The 15698-nt window shown below is 39.8% G+C and overlaps 1 protein-coding gene across 1 annotated transcript; it reads right to left on the reverse strand.

Moving 5' to 3' along the window:
- Positions 1–643: 643 nt before the first annotated feature.
- On the reverse strand, positions 644–9135 carry LOC141247999 (uncharacterized). Its single transcript, XM_073669313.1, has 9 exons — positions 9117–9135; positions 8606–8734; positions 7994–8119; positions 7782–7914; positions 7322–7393; positions 7091–7234; positions 6889–7014; positions 1173–1296; positions 644–700 (listed from the first exon to the last, which is right to left on the reverse strand). The coding sequence occupies exons 1-9, from the start codon at positions 9133–9135 to the stop codon at positions 644–646; spliced, it is 930 nt and encodes a 309-aa protein (XP_073525414.1).
- Between the last annotated feature and the right edge of the window lie 6563 nt (positions 9136–15698).

The following is a 15698-nucleotide window of genomic DNA, read 5'->3' on the forward strand; positions in this document are numbered from 1 at the left end:
CTTCCCCGCCCACCCCCGCAACCCTACCTTCTCAATCCACCCCTGACTTCGTCCCTGAGACCGAACCCCTAATACCGACCACTGCTACCCTGACATCCACACCTCTGAATGCTGATCCTCCGGCCGCTCCTGCTAGTACCCCCTCCTCTGGAACCCCGACCCAGTCCCAGTTGCCAATGAAACCTCCCCCTAATGAGCCAAGTCCGAATAGTAATGTCCCGCCGCTGAGTAAACCCCCGAATCCGCCAAAGCTCTAGAGTAAGGTAGTTAACTCCAGCGATCGTGCGATTCCGAAGGCGGGCCTCAACAAAGACTTCCTCGCTGGGAAATTGTTTGTCACATTCCCTAATGGAGAATATGAGGATCCCTCTGTAACTATCCACCTTGAGGTGCTGCAGTCCCTCGCGTCGCCATGGCGTAACTCGGTGGTGGTAAAGCTACTTGGGAGCCCTGTTAACTTAATCACTATGGAGAGAAAAATCATAGACTTGTGGAAATTCAGTAGCTCTATGCAGATTATTGATTTATCATGGGGGTGCTTCCTTGTGCGTTTTCCCTCAAAGGAGGAGGCTGACACAGCCCTCACTAGACTGTCTTCGGCCGGTGCATGGTCACTCGGAGATGGGATTCGTCCTTTCGGCCATCACAACCGATCAAAACTACGATCGATTGGATTCGTATCCAAGATCTCCCCATTCACCTTTATGATGAAAACACTATGCTGGGTCTAGCTCATGGGATTGGTGAACCAATCAAGGTGGATACCAAAACCTCCGCACCAGTAGGGGTAAATTTGCGAGAACTTGTGTGGCTACAAAACTTGGATAAACCCCTAAAGGGTACCATTACTATTGAGGGTGACACTTTCCTCATTTAATACGAAGGATTGCCTGCTATTTGTCATGGGTGTGGAAGGTATGATCATTTAAAAACCGCCTGCCCTTACCATGTTCCTACTCCCCAGCCAGCGTCACCTAGTCCTAATCAACTGTCTAGTTCCAAAGCAATCTCTGGTGATAGGAATACCATCCCGCCACCAGCGGCCCCAGCGCCTCCTTGCTCCAGCAGCCATGGCGATAGATGGACCAAGGTTGGAGAAGAAGACAGAACAACCGGAAGGAAAGGAAGGTGTCCACGTCAGCAAACAATAATGTCATTGAAAGTGGTAAGACGAGCATTGTCTCCAATAACATCGATCCTCGTCCTGTTAGCGGTAATTGTTTTGCAGCCCTGTAGACTCCAGAGGGTAGTGGGTTTGTGGACAAGTTGGAAAAGGACAGGGGAATCAACAAGGAGCTCAAAAGTACCCTAAATGACGGGAAAAGGGACAAGAGTGTGGTGGGGCCAGTACTAGCGGTCAGAAGCAAGAGAATAGCGACAAATCTGCACAATAAGGTGGAAGCTTCTTGGATCAAAGGGCCCCCAAAACAGATAAAGGTAAAACTGTTGTTTTCCAAGCTGCTCTTAGTGTTAACTAAAAGAACTTGGGCCCGGACCTTACAAGACCCAATGGAGAGGTCTCTCAGAAACCAAAGAAACAAAAATACAAGAAGAAGGCCAAGAAAAACAGTGAGAAAAGCGATACCTCTCAGCATGATGGGCCTTCTCATGAGAGCCTGTCAAAACGGGCTCGGTCTGATGATGGGCATTCTTTTAAGAAAGCTCATAGACCAATCTCTGGGCCGGATAAATAACTAGCTAACCCACCTCTCATCATGATAGGACTTCTCATGTTGTGTGAGGCTCAAAATCCTGGCCAAGATGTTTCAACTATGAATGAAACTCCCTCGACCCAGGTGAACCCGTTACAGGTATATTCTGACTGCCTACTCAGGAAGCCAACCATATTACGGTTGAGGAAGTTATGACTGAAGAGGGGGTTACTGAAACCCAAGGGTGTTCCTAATCTCATCCTCTCCCCCGTGTTGGTATCATACTTGTTCTTCCTTTTAATGTTGAATTTTCTCTTTTGGAATTATGGTGGTGCGGGTAGTGATGGCTTTAGATGAGCTATTTGATACCTTCGAAACCACCATAAATGTGATATTATTGCTTTATTTGAAACACGTATATGGGTTAGCCAAGCTGAAAAGGCTAGTACGCGCTCAAAGTTCTCTAACTTCTTTCGGATTGAGGCTGCAGATTTTTCTGGCAGAGTATGGTTGCTTTGGAACTCCAGTAATATCTCCGTAAAGATTGAGTTTATGGGCAATCACTTTATCCCTGCGTCTTTTGATGACAAAGGCACTCAGATCCACCTCTTCACTTTGTACGCCCTCTTACTTCTCCTCGGCGTGTTCACTTCTGGAAGGAGCTTGAATCTGAAGTCCTCTTTTGTCATGGCCTGATCTTCATAGGGGATGATTTCAACTGCATACTCCACTCCTTTGAGCGCACGGGCGGCAGCGGGGGTCTTCACCCTGATTCGCTGAAGCTGTATCAGCTTATGACTAGGCTCAGACTCCTGGATATGGGCTATGTTGGGGCTGATTTTGACTGGAGAAGAGGGAACTCTGTAGCAAATTATGTGTCCAAGAGATTGGATAGAGTGTTGACTAATGCCGAGGGTCGTGCTCACTGGGGCGATGCTGTGGTTAAACATCTGGCGGCGTTCTCGTCCGATCATTGGCCTCTCCTTCTTCAGAGCTCTGTTCCCGCTGCAATTGATATCTCCAGGCGCCCTTTTAGGTTCGAAGCGGCCTGGCTCCGTCACCATAATTTTCCGGGTTTCGTTAAAGATAAGTGGCGGAATTTCCTTGACACTCCCAATGCTTTATCCTCCCTCAAATGGGACCTCAAAATCTGGAATAGAGAGGTTTTTGGGAACATTCACTTTAGAAAGTTGAAACTCATTGATGACCTAACAAGAATCCAACAATCTTTATGCGTTCAACAATCTTCTTCAGTTCTTGATAGGGAGGAGACCATTAAAGGGGAGTTTGGGTTGTTTTGGAACAGGAAGAGTTATTATGGTTGCAGATATCTAGGAAACTTTGGCTAGCTTTCGATGACCGGAATACCGCTTTCTTTCATAACTCTACCTTAATTAGACGCAGTAGAAACCGAATATTGGGCCTTGAGAATGATATGGGCATGTGGATTGATGACATGAATGATCTGGAAGCCCATGCCTTGGGGTTTTTTTTCCCCACAATCTCTATCTTGAGGATGGGATGGCTTCTAGCCAATTGCAGTATAGAAATTTCCCAGCTCTTATCCCGGACTCTGTTTCCTCGCTTTGCAAACCGGTTGAAAATGATGAAATCACAGGGGAGCTGAAAGGGATGAAAGAGCTTAAGTCTCCTGGAATCGACGGTTGTTGGTCACTCTGTAATTGAGTTCATTAAGAACTTCTTTGCCTCCTCTAACCCCCTCCCCCTTGGCGTTAACAATACCCTTACTGTCCTTATTCCCAAAGTATCTCAGCCTAAGAAGATTGAGCAATTTTGCCCTATTAGCCTCTGCAACGTCATTAATAAGATTCTCTCTAATAGATTACGTTCAGTCATTGGTGAGGTGATGGGACCTTTCAAAGGCAGTTTTCTCCCAGGGAAGTTTATCACGGATAACATTGTGGTTGCTCAAGAAGTTGTGCACTCTATGGACACGAAGAAAGGGAAGAAGAGTTGGATGCTCTTAAAACTCGATCTCGAAAAGGCATACGATAGGCTTAACTGGGGTTTCATTGAGGACACTATGCTTGTGGCTGGCTTTCCGAGTAGTTGGTGTAATTGGATAAATGAACGTGTCCGTAGCCCTTGTATGCAGCTCCTTTGGAATGGGGAAGTGACTTCTCAATTCACGCCCTCCCGGGGCTTACGCTAGGGAGACCCAATTTCCCCGTACATTTTCATCATGTGCATTGAACGACTAAGTCACTTAAACCTTAAGGTTGTTGAAAATGGGGATTTGAGACAGATTCAGATTGGTCGTCGGGGTCCTCGCCTCTCACATATGTTCTTCGCGGATGACATCATGTTATTCGCTGAAGCGTCTAAACAACAACTCAGGGTTATCTTATTTTTCCTAAGAACTTTTTACGAGGCATCGGGACAGAGGATCAGCCCCGGGAAATCCAAAATCTTTATCTCCAAGAATGCTAGCATGGCACTCATGGATAAGCTGGGTCAGATTAGTGGCTTCTTGATTTCTAGAGAGTTAAGGACGTATTTCGGAGTTCCTATTCTGAACAAACAACTCTCAAAGGACGATTGTGTTTCTATGATTGATAAATTCTCATCTAAACTGGGTGGGTGGAAGCTAAGACATTGAGTGCAGTCGGTAGAGACACATTGACCAAGGACATCCTCACCTCCATCCCTGTCTATGTAATTGCTACCGCGCCCATTCTGATATCAGTTTGCAGCAAGATTGATCGCATATGCATGAAAATTCATCTGGGGTAGCACGACGTCACAGAGAAGAATGCATAAGGTCAACTGGAGCACTGTTATTCTTCCCAAAGAACTTGGCAGCCTTGGCATTCCCTCTATGAGGGAACTAAATGTGGCGATGCTTGGGAAACTCAGCTGGAGATTCTTACAGGAAGACGGCGATTTGTGGGTGAATATCATCAAGAGCAAATACATCAGTCCTAACGGTAATAGTAGAAAATCTGGCACCCATATTTGGAAAGGGATTCGCAGAGGAACTACTGACGTTATACTGAAAGGTTGTAGATGGTCCCCTTGAAATAACAATTCTATTCAGTTCTGGAAGGATATCTGGCTCATGGATGAACCCTTAGAGCACTAGGCACGCTCGAGTATTGATCATATTATCACCTCTTCTCTGGCGGATTACTGGGACGTGAACCTGGGTTGGAATTGGAACTTAATTGAGGGCATGGTCCCCTCAGCTATTCTGTTTAAACTAGCTAGCGTGGCAATTTGAACCGACCCTTTAGCTTTGTATGAGCTCGTGTGGATCCATAGTAAAGATGGAGATTACTCTGTTAGCTCGGGATACAGAGTTCTGGGAAACTTTGACAACCTGGCACTTCCGAATCTGGGCATTTTCAAAACTCTATGGACCACTAAGTTCCCGGAGAGAGTTTGGCACTTCCTATGGCTTTTGATGAATGATGGGGTCATGTGTAATGTTGAAAGGTTCCGCAAACACATCTCCCTGTCGGCAAGTTGTGCAGTGTGTGGGTCTGATGAAGAATCGCTGCTCCACCTCTTCAGGGACTGCGCAACCGTCCGCTCATTCTAGGATACTTGTGTCCCAATGTCACAGGCTAACGAGTTCTTTTCCCTTCCTTTCGCTTCTTGGTTACGTACTAATATCATGTCTTTTTCGGCCTTTGCCGGGGACATACACTGGCGGGATTTTTTTGCCATGGCACTTTGGAAATCCTGGAAGTGGAGGAACGATACTGTCTTCAATGGAGATAGATGGTTGGGAGATAGGAGACTCGCCATCTTTGAGGCAGCGAAGGAGGCTTCAGGAGCTATGGTTAAGCATAATGCAAGGGGACCACCAATTCCTAGAACCTTGGAATTCGTCAGTTGGAAGCCCCCAGCTGAAGGCTGGATTATGATCAACTCGGATGGAGCTAGAACTTTCAATGCCCGGGCGGCCGCGGGAGGAGCGCTGCGAGATGCTAATGGTGACTGGATCTTAGGTTACACCCACAACTTCGGATCATGCAGCGTCCCTATGGCGGAGTTGTGGGGGATCCGCGATGGCATGCACCTTGCGTGGGAGCTTGGCTTTCGTCAGGTGATTTGCGAATTAAATTCCAAAACGGCGATTCTCCTCTGCTCCAAACCGATTCGACCTTATCACCCCCTGGCCAGCCTCGTTTCTCAGATTACAGGCTTCATGAGTAGGAACTGGACCCTCCAACTCCAACATACCTATCGGAAAGCTAACTCCATGGCGGATGCTTTAGCTGCCCTCGCCCTATCCGCTAACTCAAGGTGCTCTGTTCTTAATGCCATTCTTGATTCATGTAAATCCTTGATGGACAATGATAAATTAGACACGTCTGTGGCCATGCTTATTGCCCCGGGTTAATTAATATATTGTGGCTTTGCCCCTCTTTTTTTCGACCAAAAAAATATCCAATCTTCTTTTCATATTTACTCTTGTTTCACCACCATCACAATGTTATATGACATGTCATCTTAAATATCGTTCATCAACGCATCCATTACAATAATAAAAAAAAAGTACTTAACAGCTGATCAAGATGCAACCATAGCTTTATTTATCACCTAATGAAGTATATCATTTATTCATCTACCATCGATCGCTTTTATTGATATTCTCTCCAACCATAACTATATTTATGAGGATGAGGTGAAATCTATATTTCGTGAATTACATGCACTTAATACCAATCTTTATCTTCAAATGAAGTACAACACTGCACGTGTAATCCAACTATTCCAAGAAAACGTTTTGAAGGCATCTTCTCTGCTATCCAACTATAGGGTCTTGTATAATTCTTGTCAGTACAAACTCTTCATAATCCAAAAGAAACAACATGTTAAAATACTTCCACATAAACCCACTGCAAACGTACGAATGCTTATTCTATATACGTACTCTTTGCATGAGCTGATTTAGTACGTCCAGCTAATGCATTTCCTGAAACGTCACTAATACAAGAACAAATAATGCATTTTAAGTACTGATCTTAGCATGAACATCAACTCAATACACATGATTTGGATTCAATTCTTACATCCATTTCAAATGACCAAAGCGAATAAGTTCAAGAACACTTGTGGGAATCTCTCCAGTTAGGCTGTTGCCATTTAGTTTCCTACAAAAACAAGTAATTACCACATTAACCATATGTTTTTGGTATATTTTTTTCGGATTGATGAATAAAACATTGATTAGTTAGATTTCACATACATTACAGCCAAGGATTTCAAGTTGCCCAAAGAATCTGGGATAGAACCAGAAAGAAAATTTAAGTGCAAATCCAGCTGAATCAAGCTTGTTAGATTACCAATCTCCAAAGGAATTTCTCCACTAAATGAGTTGCCATCCAATCTCCTGCAGTAACAATCGAAAAAATCTTCTGTTACGAATGAAAATTTGAAAAGAAGAAGAGCAAAAGTTTCCCACTTACATCCATTTTAAGGATGACAAGAATCCTAGGGTAGATGGAATGACCCCAGTGAGATTATTGTTCCGAAGATCCAAGCTGATCAACTGCGTTAGATTACCGAGCTCCATAGGTATACTTCCTGCAAGTTCGTTTCCATAAACTTCCCTGTATCAGAACACATTTGAGCAAGTTAAGCTGGCGTCACAGGAATTACATATAATTTACTTCGTCTCAGTGAGAATAAATACTTACAAGTACTGTAAATTGCTCAGTTGTCCGAGTTGAGGAACAAGAGAGCCAGATAATCCAGCATTACCTAGATCACTAAATTTGTGGGAACTTAATTAGGGGAATAAACCAGAAATACCAACTACTATCAGCTTACTCAAAATAATACCACCTCTAATTATTAGTCCGGAAAGTATTTTCCCGTGTGAAATCCAGCTATTTTAATGACATCTCAATGGAAATTTAGTGTATATATATTATCTTTATCTTTTCCTAAAAGTTAAACATTATATCTGATATGTAAGGTTAGAATATATGATCGTTGATAGACTCGAATGATAATTAACAAAACACTGAAAAATTGTTTAAACTGATTTTAGAAAACAGAAATGGTAAATATTACCATCGCCAAATTACAGTTGACACATAAATCAAAATCATCGAATATGGTAAGATTAGAATGACAAAAATAGAAGAAAATTACATCCTTGTGACGCTATTATTGTTGTTACAAGTGACATGAAACCAAGTGCAAGGATTGACCAAAGTTGCATCCCAGCTTTGTAAAACATTGTTGGGATCGATCAACATACTTTTCCATGCTGAAAGAGCATCGCCTGTAAACCGAAAATATAAAGTCAAGTAGCTAGATAATATGTATATGTAAGAAACAGGATAGGAGTTATGAATGTGCACCTTCAAGATTGCAGGTAGCAGATGCAAGAAGAGTAGTGAGGATGACAAAACATAGAAGAACTGAATTGGCCATATTATCTGCTACTTTGTAAGTTGAGGAGATCAATGTGATTGTACAAGATTTTACTATTTTATAGCGTATGAGTATTGTGTTATTGGACTCAGTCAAATACAAAATAGTGCATTCATCCTACGACTACTTCCAAAGTTTCGACAAACGCTAAAGTCAAGTCTTAACTCTTAATTACTAAACCCAAAAAATATAATGAAAAAAATCGGTGTAATTGAGAAAGGCAGTGCGCTAGATTAGTCTTCGGATTAGATAGATTAATCTTCTACTCCTCTATAGTATTCCGGTGGCCGTGTTCCTTGTATTGATCCAGCATACACAATATTATAAAAAATGATTAATAAAATTTCTTATCACTAACTCTGTATGACATGATCCACATAGGAGCACTGATTTATTATCTAAGTAAGAAAACCGTATACAAGCAGTATAACGCTCCGTGTGATATAATTTTCCGGTAACGAAAATAGAAAGGAAACGAATCTGAACTATTTGTACGATGTTGTTCATTCGTCAAGATGATTTCGCAGCTTGTGACGCACCATAAGATGATCGTGTGACTCCCTTCGTCAAAGGTATTTGAAACCTCATCCTCGTATTGCTGAAACAAACACCCTCGTCGAATGGAGTTATAAGACCGTCTTGTAGAAAATTGCAAGTCTCAAAACCAACTTGACGAATGAACAATAATATGAAAATTATCCAAACATAATTCCGTTTAAATTTAATTTTCAAACAATTATAATAAACGGAACCTCAGTTTAAAATATTGGCCATCAAGTTTCTTTTCCACACGGATCGAGTTTGACTTTCGCATACATTATTATACAATTAGAGGCAAAAAGCCTGTACAGTCAAATTTGTGCTTATATCAATCCGTAGATCGAGAGGCTTATCAGTTAAAAAACCAAGTCATGAATCGAAAGAGCTAGCAACATGAAAATACGTGAGGACAAAAATTTTAAAAAAAAAATCTGGAGTGTTGTTCGAGTGGTTGGCTGGGAGGAGTAGATTCTTGGCATGGTAATTCCGCCTGGGTTTGAAATATGTTACTGCCACTAATTGGGGACATTCTGGATTTAATGACAGGATTATGTAAGGCTTGGCGGATGCCCGACACGTGAGATTAGTGGGTATATGCCCAACACTCACGTTAAGACAAAAAAAAACCTTTGCGCTTCCTAGCATCGAGGTTTCTCTCAACGAGTTCGTAGGAACAACTGATGTTGAGCAATTCTATGATTTGATGTCCCAAACTGAACTGGTATTTGATAATTATGGGTATTCAGACGCACAAAGAGACGTCATGGCATGATATATTTCGATTTTTTTTTTCAAAATGTACACAAAAGTAAAAAAATGTTGAAAGTATACATTCCCAAAAACTATTTACTGAAATATATATTGAAGGAGCTTCGGGGGAGGAAGAGGAGGCTTAGAGACGCCGGATATGAGGGCGTCTGTAGGCGTTGCAGGGCCAAACGTGAGACGACGTCCCAGACGGCGTCTCTCACACATGAGACGCCGGCACGGTCTGCGTCTCACGTGGTTTTCAATTAATTTTTTTTTTTCACTCCCATTATTCTTGTGTTATGGTATTATTAAAACGTAATATTTAATATTTTTTTATAAAAAACACAACATAATCCTTGTATAGCATAAGTAAATATTTATTTTTTTATATGAAATTCAATATTTTTATAGAATTAAATTTAAAAATTGTCTACGAGTAAATTATAAAATAATATTGTATGTTAAAGAATAATATTTGATAAGATCTCATAATACTAATAATAAATAACATGTCTAGTATAAATAAATAAAAATTCAAACAAACGTCAAAGTTATACATCATCTATTTAATCCTCATCCTCCTCCTCCTCCTCTTCATCCTCATTTTGCTCTCTCACACATGATAATGATGGATCAAACTCTGTATGCTCCCTTGTAAAATCCCTAGACGGTGGTCTTGTTGGGGAAATGAAGGCACTTTGAGCATAAGTTGAGGTGAATGTGTTTTGTGTGAATGAGGGAAATGATGACGAAAAATGCAGACTCTGAAGCACACGAATAATCACCAAAATGTGAATACGTGGGTGTAGTAGTACATGGAGATGTTGATAATGGTGACCAAAACAAAGACGATGTTGGAGGTGAGGTAAAATATGGTGGCATATGTGGAGTTATGAGAGGGGGCGTTGGATATGTCACAAGTGGTGGAGGCATTGCATAAGCCATAGAAGATGGTGTGAATGAGGGCATCGCCTAGGGGACATCAGAAGACAAAGCTTGTGGCATAAACTGTGATGGTGCAGATCCTGCTAGATGATGTGAATAAGGTTGCGGCATAGACTGTGATGGCACAGACTCTCCAGGATATCCATAAGAGATATATGGTGCTCCCCTTGTACCTTCTTGACTCCAGAAAAATGACTGGTCAACAGACATATGACCAAATACATCACTCCCTTTAGGAGGTACAAATTGTCCCTATAAAGAAAAATCAATTAAACGAGTAAAAATCATATTTAAGCACTTCAGTGTAGCATATTGCATTAAACACTAACCATCATGTACAAGTCGGGAACCACTGGTTGGTAGTGTCCTACTGGTGGACGAATCTGTGGAGATAGAAATTGTCGAGTAATTCTCTTGTACCAACTCATATACTCTTGCACTACTACTCTTGACATGTCAGCGTCATGGACTCTAGGAGCAAAAATAGATTCTACATGTCGGTCCCATAATCGTATGTACTTCACATGTGTTGATGCCCAATCTTTGTCATGCTTCCCCTTTCGATCCAATTTATGAAACTTTGGGAGATTATCACTTGGTCCAGATATATGTTATTGATGTCCAAACTGGCGCATCACACGGTCTGGTCGATGCCACTAAACCATGTCGAAGCATATCAAAGGGACAAAAGCCATCCAAATGTTTTCTCATGAAGTAAAAATGTTTGGAAGACGACCTCGTACATCTGGCGTGTAGGGCTCCCATGTAAACTATATACAAAAAATCACATTTAAAAGTTTGTAATTAACTTACACCATCATAATCTATCATGTATATAATACATCAAACCTGGTCATCACATTGTCTATCGAGTGCATCCTTGTAATATGCAACATCCTTGGAGTTCCCATTATACTTATAACTACATCTCATCCACCTAAATTGAATTGAAATTGGTAAGAATGGTGTATATATTAGTAAGAAATAAATTCGAAATGAGATTGAACGATGGAAATTACCGACAAATAATAGTTCACCAACTTGAAACTGTCCACCAAACGAGGGAAGTGTTGAGCCTTCACCAAGGGTTATCTTTTCAATCCTCCTGCTTTCTCTTCTCCTAGTTTTTTTTATCCAAAGGGTAAGTAATTATCATTCCAAAAGGACAGAAGTCCAAACAATTACACATAGGTACAACACCAACAACCTACTAATGTCTTCGGATTCTCTTCCACATGGCTTTAGATCTCCTACTCATGTACTTAGGAAGATTAACAATTCTAAATTTACACAACTCAATAGTCTCTTTTGCACATTTATCCTCATCAACATTTACATTCGCAAAGATGGATTTGTTTCTCATCTTCCACACATTATAAATCACACCAGTAATAGCCAGGCGCCTACATCTATAGATGTTGTTGTTTTTCCTTCCGTCTTGCAGAAACCAATTCCACCAGCCTCTCAAACTGTGTTTCCTGGTGTTGATCCCCTGCCAATTAAGCACTGCATCAAAAACTTTCTGCACTTTGGTAAAATTTCCCCAAAGGTGCTCACTACTTTCATCCTCACAATGACACCAACTGCATTTAGGATTATTCACAATGTCCCATCTGTGCAGTCTGCTAGCCAGTGGTAATCTATCAAGTGTTGCAAGTCAGCAGGTAAAAGCCAACTTCTTAGGAACACCTTCACTCCAAATAATGTCATCCCAGTCATAGTGCATACCTTTCTTTCTAATTTTGGTGTATAATTTGTTGGTGTCCATCTTACTGTTACCTTTATCCAACCAGCTAAAATTAGTGTTATTCCCACCATTACTGATCAGGTCTCTAGTATTCAGCATATGTAGCCATTCCTTAGTAGCATTACCATTACCATTACCATTACCATTACCATTACCATTACCTTGCACATTCTCGAAGTTCTGTCTCTTGAGCATGTTCTGATTCACCCACTCAGTCCAAATGTTGTACTTTTTCAGTTTCGCATCCAAGATGATTTGAAGAGAAGGGCTTTGTTCCATGAGAGAAGCTCTTTGAAATCTAGGCCACCCTCATTTCTAGGCTTACAAACCTTACCCCATGCCACAAGGCATCTCTTACTTTCACTCTTACCAGTCCAAAGGAATGCCCTGCACATAGCTTCAATTTTTCTTATCACTTTCTTAGGGAAACTTAAAACTTGCATCCAAAAGGTTCAGATACTTTCAATAATGGACTTAATGATTTGAACTCTACCAATTTAACATATATTCTTGATACTCCAGCTATTGATCATGTTGGTGATCTTGCTAAAGTGAGGGTTGTAGTCACCCAGTTTAAGGTTCTTTGAGTGGAGAGGGACCCCCAAATATCTTTTAGGGAACGTGCCAGTTTTGTAGCCAAGGATGCCATTCTCTTCTCCTAGTTGCTTCGTCAACATTCTGTAATTTGAAACCAACAAATTTTGGTCTTCCTATTGGCATGCGAAGCCACTCCCATAACTACATTCATGAAATCAATGAAAGTATAGCGTAACTACTTAATTGTAAGCAAATAAATCATAATCAAGTATTGATGATGAATCTGAAGCAAGATTAAAGGTCCTCCCATGTCCATTTTTCCTCTTTGCGAGGCTCTGCACAATTGCCTATATAGGGTTGTCAACATATCACTTCCCCAACTATATCTTTCCGCCTTATCAAAATCTTCCAACAATGGCAAATATAGTACTCTTACATCTGTGCCACTTGCATCGGAGAAAATTGATCCACCCATCATCATTCATATGTATGCACATGCGTGGCATCTGACAATCTGATCACCATTTTTGGGAAACTAATGAAATGTGTTCCGTGTCCATCCCATATTCAAAGATGAATCCTTTAACATGTTAGGAGGTGCAGACACACCTAGGAGATAAACAATCTCAGATGGCCAATGATGAGCTGCCGTGCCGGTCACGGCTATCCCATCTACATGAGTGTCAGATAAAAAAGCAACGTCTTGTAGAGTGATAGTGGCCTCACCCACAGTCAAGTGAAATGTGTGGGTCTATGGTCCCCATCTCTCTACAAGTGTTGTAATCAGCGCATAATCCAGGTCGAATTTAGTAGCACTACTATATATGCCGTAGAAACCTGCTGGGGTAATATACTCCAACGCTCGAGGATCTGGAGTGTACGATGTCGAGTGTGATGCCTTGTATGGATAGGCTTCATTGTCTACAATTTTATGTTTTGTATATAGTTATACAACTAAGTTTCAAATGAAATACAAGAGAGATTTGATGACATGAAGTATATAAACTTACATAATCTGCATTTTCCCAAACATCTGAAGATCTATGCTCGTGTTGTTGAGTGAGCACCTCAGAGGTTAATGGACCAGGATTAACTTCCATTTTGCTAGATCAATGTTGTCAATGAAAGAAAATATTATAACATGATCAAATGTAATCAATCAATATTTAAAATACCAGAATAATTTTATTGGATAAGTATTACATTAATACAAATAAGTGCTTCCATAGATCTCATACAATGCAAAGCAAACATCTAATAACTAATTGCTACTTGCTTGTGATAGACAAGACCTTCCTATTGTGCCCAATTTGACCACATGCCCTACACCGTTTTTTTTCTTCCGGGAGCACTGTTTCTGTCCATCTCATTGGGGATACGTGTTGCTGTAGGCCTACCAGGATCTCGACGCATACTCGGATCTGGAATCAATGTAGGCTCATCAAGCATTGACCAATCCAAAATATCACCTACTGGATAAAAACTCGTCTGATATGCACTAACCTGAGCCTCTGTAGTGTAGAAACGATCAACATATAGACTATAATCAATGCCTCGTTTACGACACACCACTAAGACGTGAAGGAATGGAATCTTATAATTCCTCCATTTTTGGCAGGTACATGTCCTTTGATGTAGATCCATGATGTATGATACACGATCTCCATACTTATAAACTCATGAAGAACTCACTTGATACACATTTCTTGTCACATCAAAGTTGGTCACTTGTGCCTTCCGAGATATCTTCATATTTTTCTTAATCATGTTCTCAATTGCCTCAAAAAATAAGTATCCTTCCCACCTTCGTGCAGATGCTATAGCAATACGTTGCACAAATTATGAATTGAGCTGAACCATGTCACTTCAACAAGACCAAGGACGGGTAAAGATCGACAATTCTTCAACACCCCCATTAAAGCACTCAAACTTGTTTGTTGTAATGGTACCGTACCTATGGCCATCGTCATGAGATATATAAAGACCATTTATCTATTCCAGCATCTTGCAACCATTTTCTTGTGAACGAGGTCCCGTATAAGGTCTCGTACATCATGTGAATGAGGTCTCGTACATCCAAGGATAGTTGGTAGTCCCATCCCCATCCATATCTATCTTACCAATTGAAATAAAAAATATAGAAAAAAATATATTTTGTGATCATATATTATTTTTAGGTCAACGTTTGTGATTTTTTCTGCATATAAAATATAAATATCAGAATACATATTATGGTACTTTGAAAATTATTTTTAGTCTTAATCTGATATCCAATAGTGTATATAATCATTTACTCACATGTGCAAGTTCTAACATTTTATTCTTATAGGTCATTACAGGAAATTTTAATATCATAGTTTGGATTTTAATATAATGTAACTTAAAACATTATTTTTATTATGTATTTTTAACCCAATTTTTCAAAAATCGGTTGTCATTTATCCTAGTTTGAAATGAGTATAATTCCGGAAGAAAATGAAATGCCGAAATTGTCGGCGGATAATGAACATGAGACGTCAGAATAGTCGGCGTCTCAAGTTAAACATACGCCCACAACAATAGCGTCTCAGCGCATAACCCTAATTAGATTAAGCATTAACCCTAATTAGTTTAACATTCAATAAAACAAACCTAATATAATATAAAAAAATTACCTAAATAAATACTAATAGAACATACTAAAACTAATATATTATCATAATATTAGATGCAACATAAATGAATTAATATACAAAATTACACAATAAATTATAATAGAACATACTATAACTAATATATGATCTTAATTTAACATACAATATAATAATATTAATATATAATTACACAATAAATTCTAAAAGAACATACTAAAACTAATATATAATCTTAATTTAACATGCAATATATAACCAAATTTAATATACAAAATTACACAATAAATTGAACATACAAAAATAATATATGATCTTAATTAAACATGCAACATAATAATATTAATATATAAAATTACACAATAAATTCTAAAATAACATACTAAAACCAATATATAATCTCAATTAACATGCAATATATATAAAAAAGTATTATACAAAACTACACAATAAATTATAATAAAAATACTAAAACTGATATAT

This window comes from Phyllobates terribilis, unplaced genomic scaffold, assembly GCF_046119375.1.
Source record: "Phyllobates terribilis strain yellow unplaced genomic scaffold, ASM4611937v1 Scaffold_3508__1_contigs__length_76794, whole genome shotgun sequence".
NCBI classification, from domain to species: Eukaryota; Metazoa; Chordata; class Amphibia; order Anura; family Dendrobatidae; genus Phyllobates; species Phyllobates terribilis.

Bases quoted from the DNA above. Each gene is read 5' to 3' on its own strand.
- LOC141247999 (XM_073669313.1), bottom strand. The intron at 7,235-7,321 runs GTAAGTATTTAT...GTTCTGATACAG, and splicing joins CTGAGCAATTTACAGTACTT to GGAAGTTTATGGAAACGAAC. The intron at 701-1,172 runs GTCTTACCACTT...TTCATCATAAAG, and splicing joins TGTTATTGGAGACAATGCTC to GTGAATGGGGAGATCTTGGA.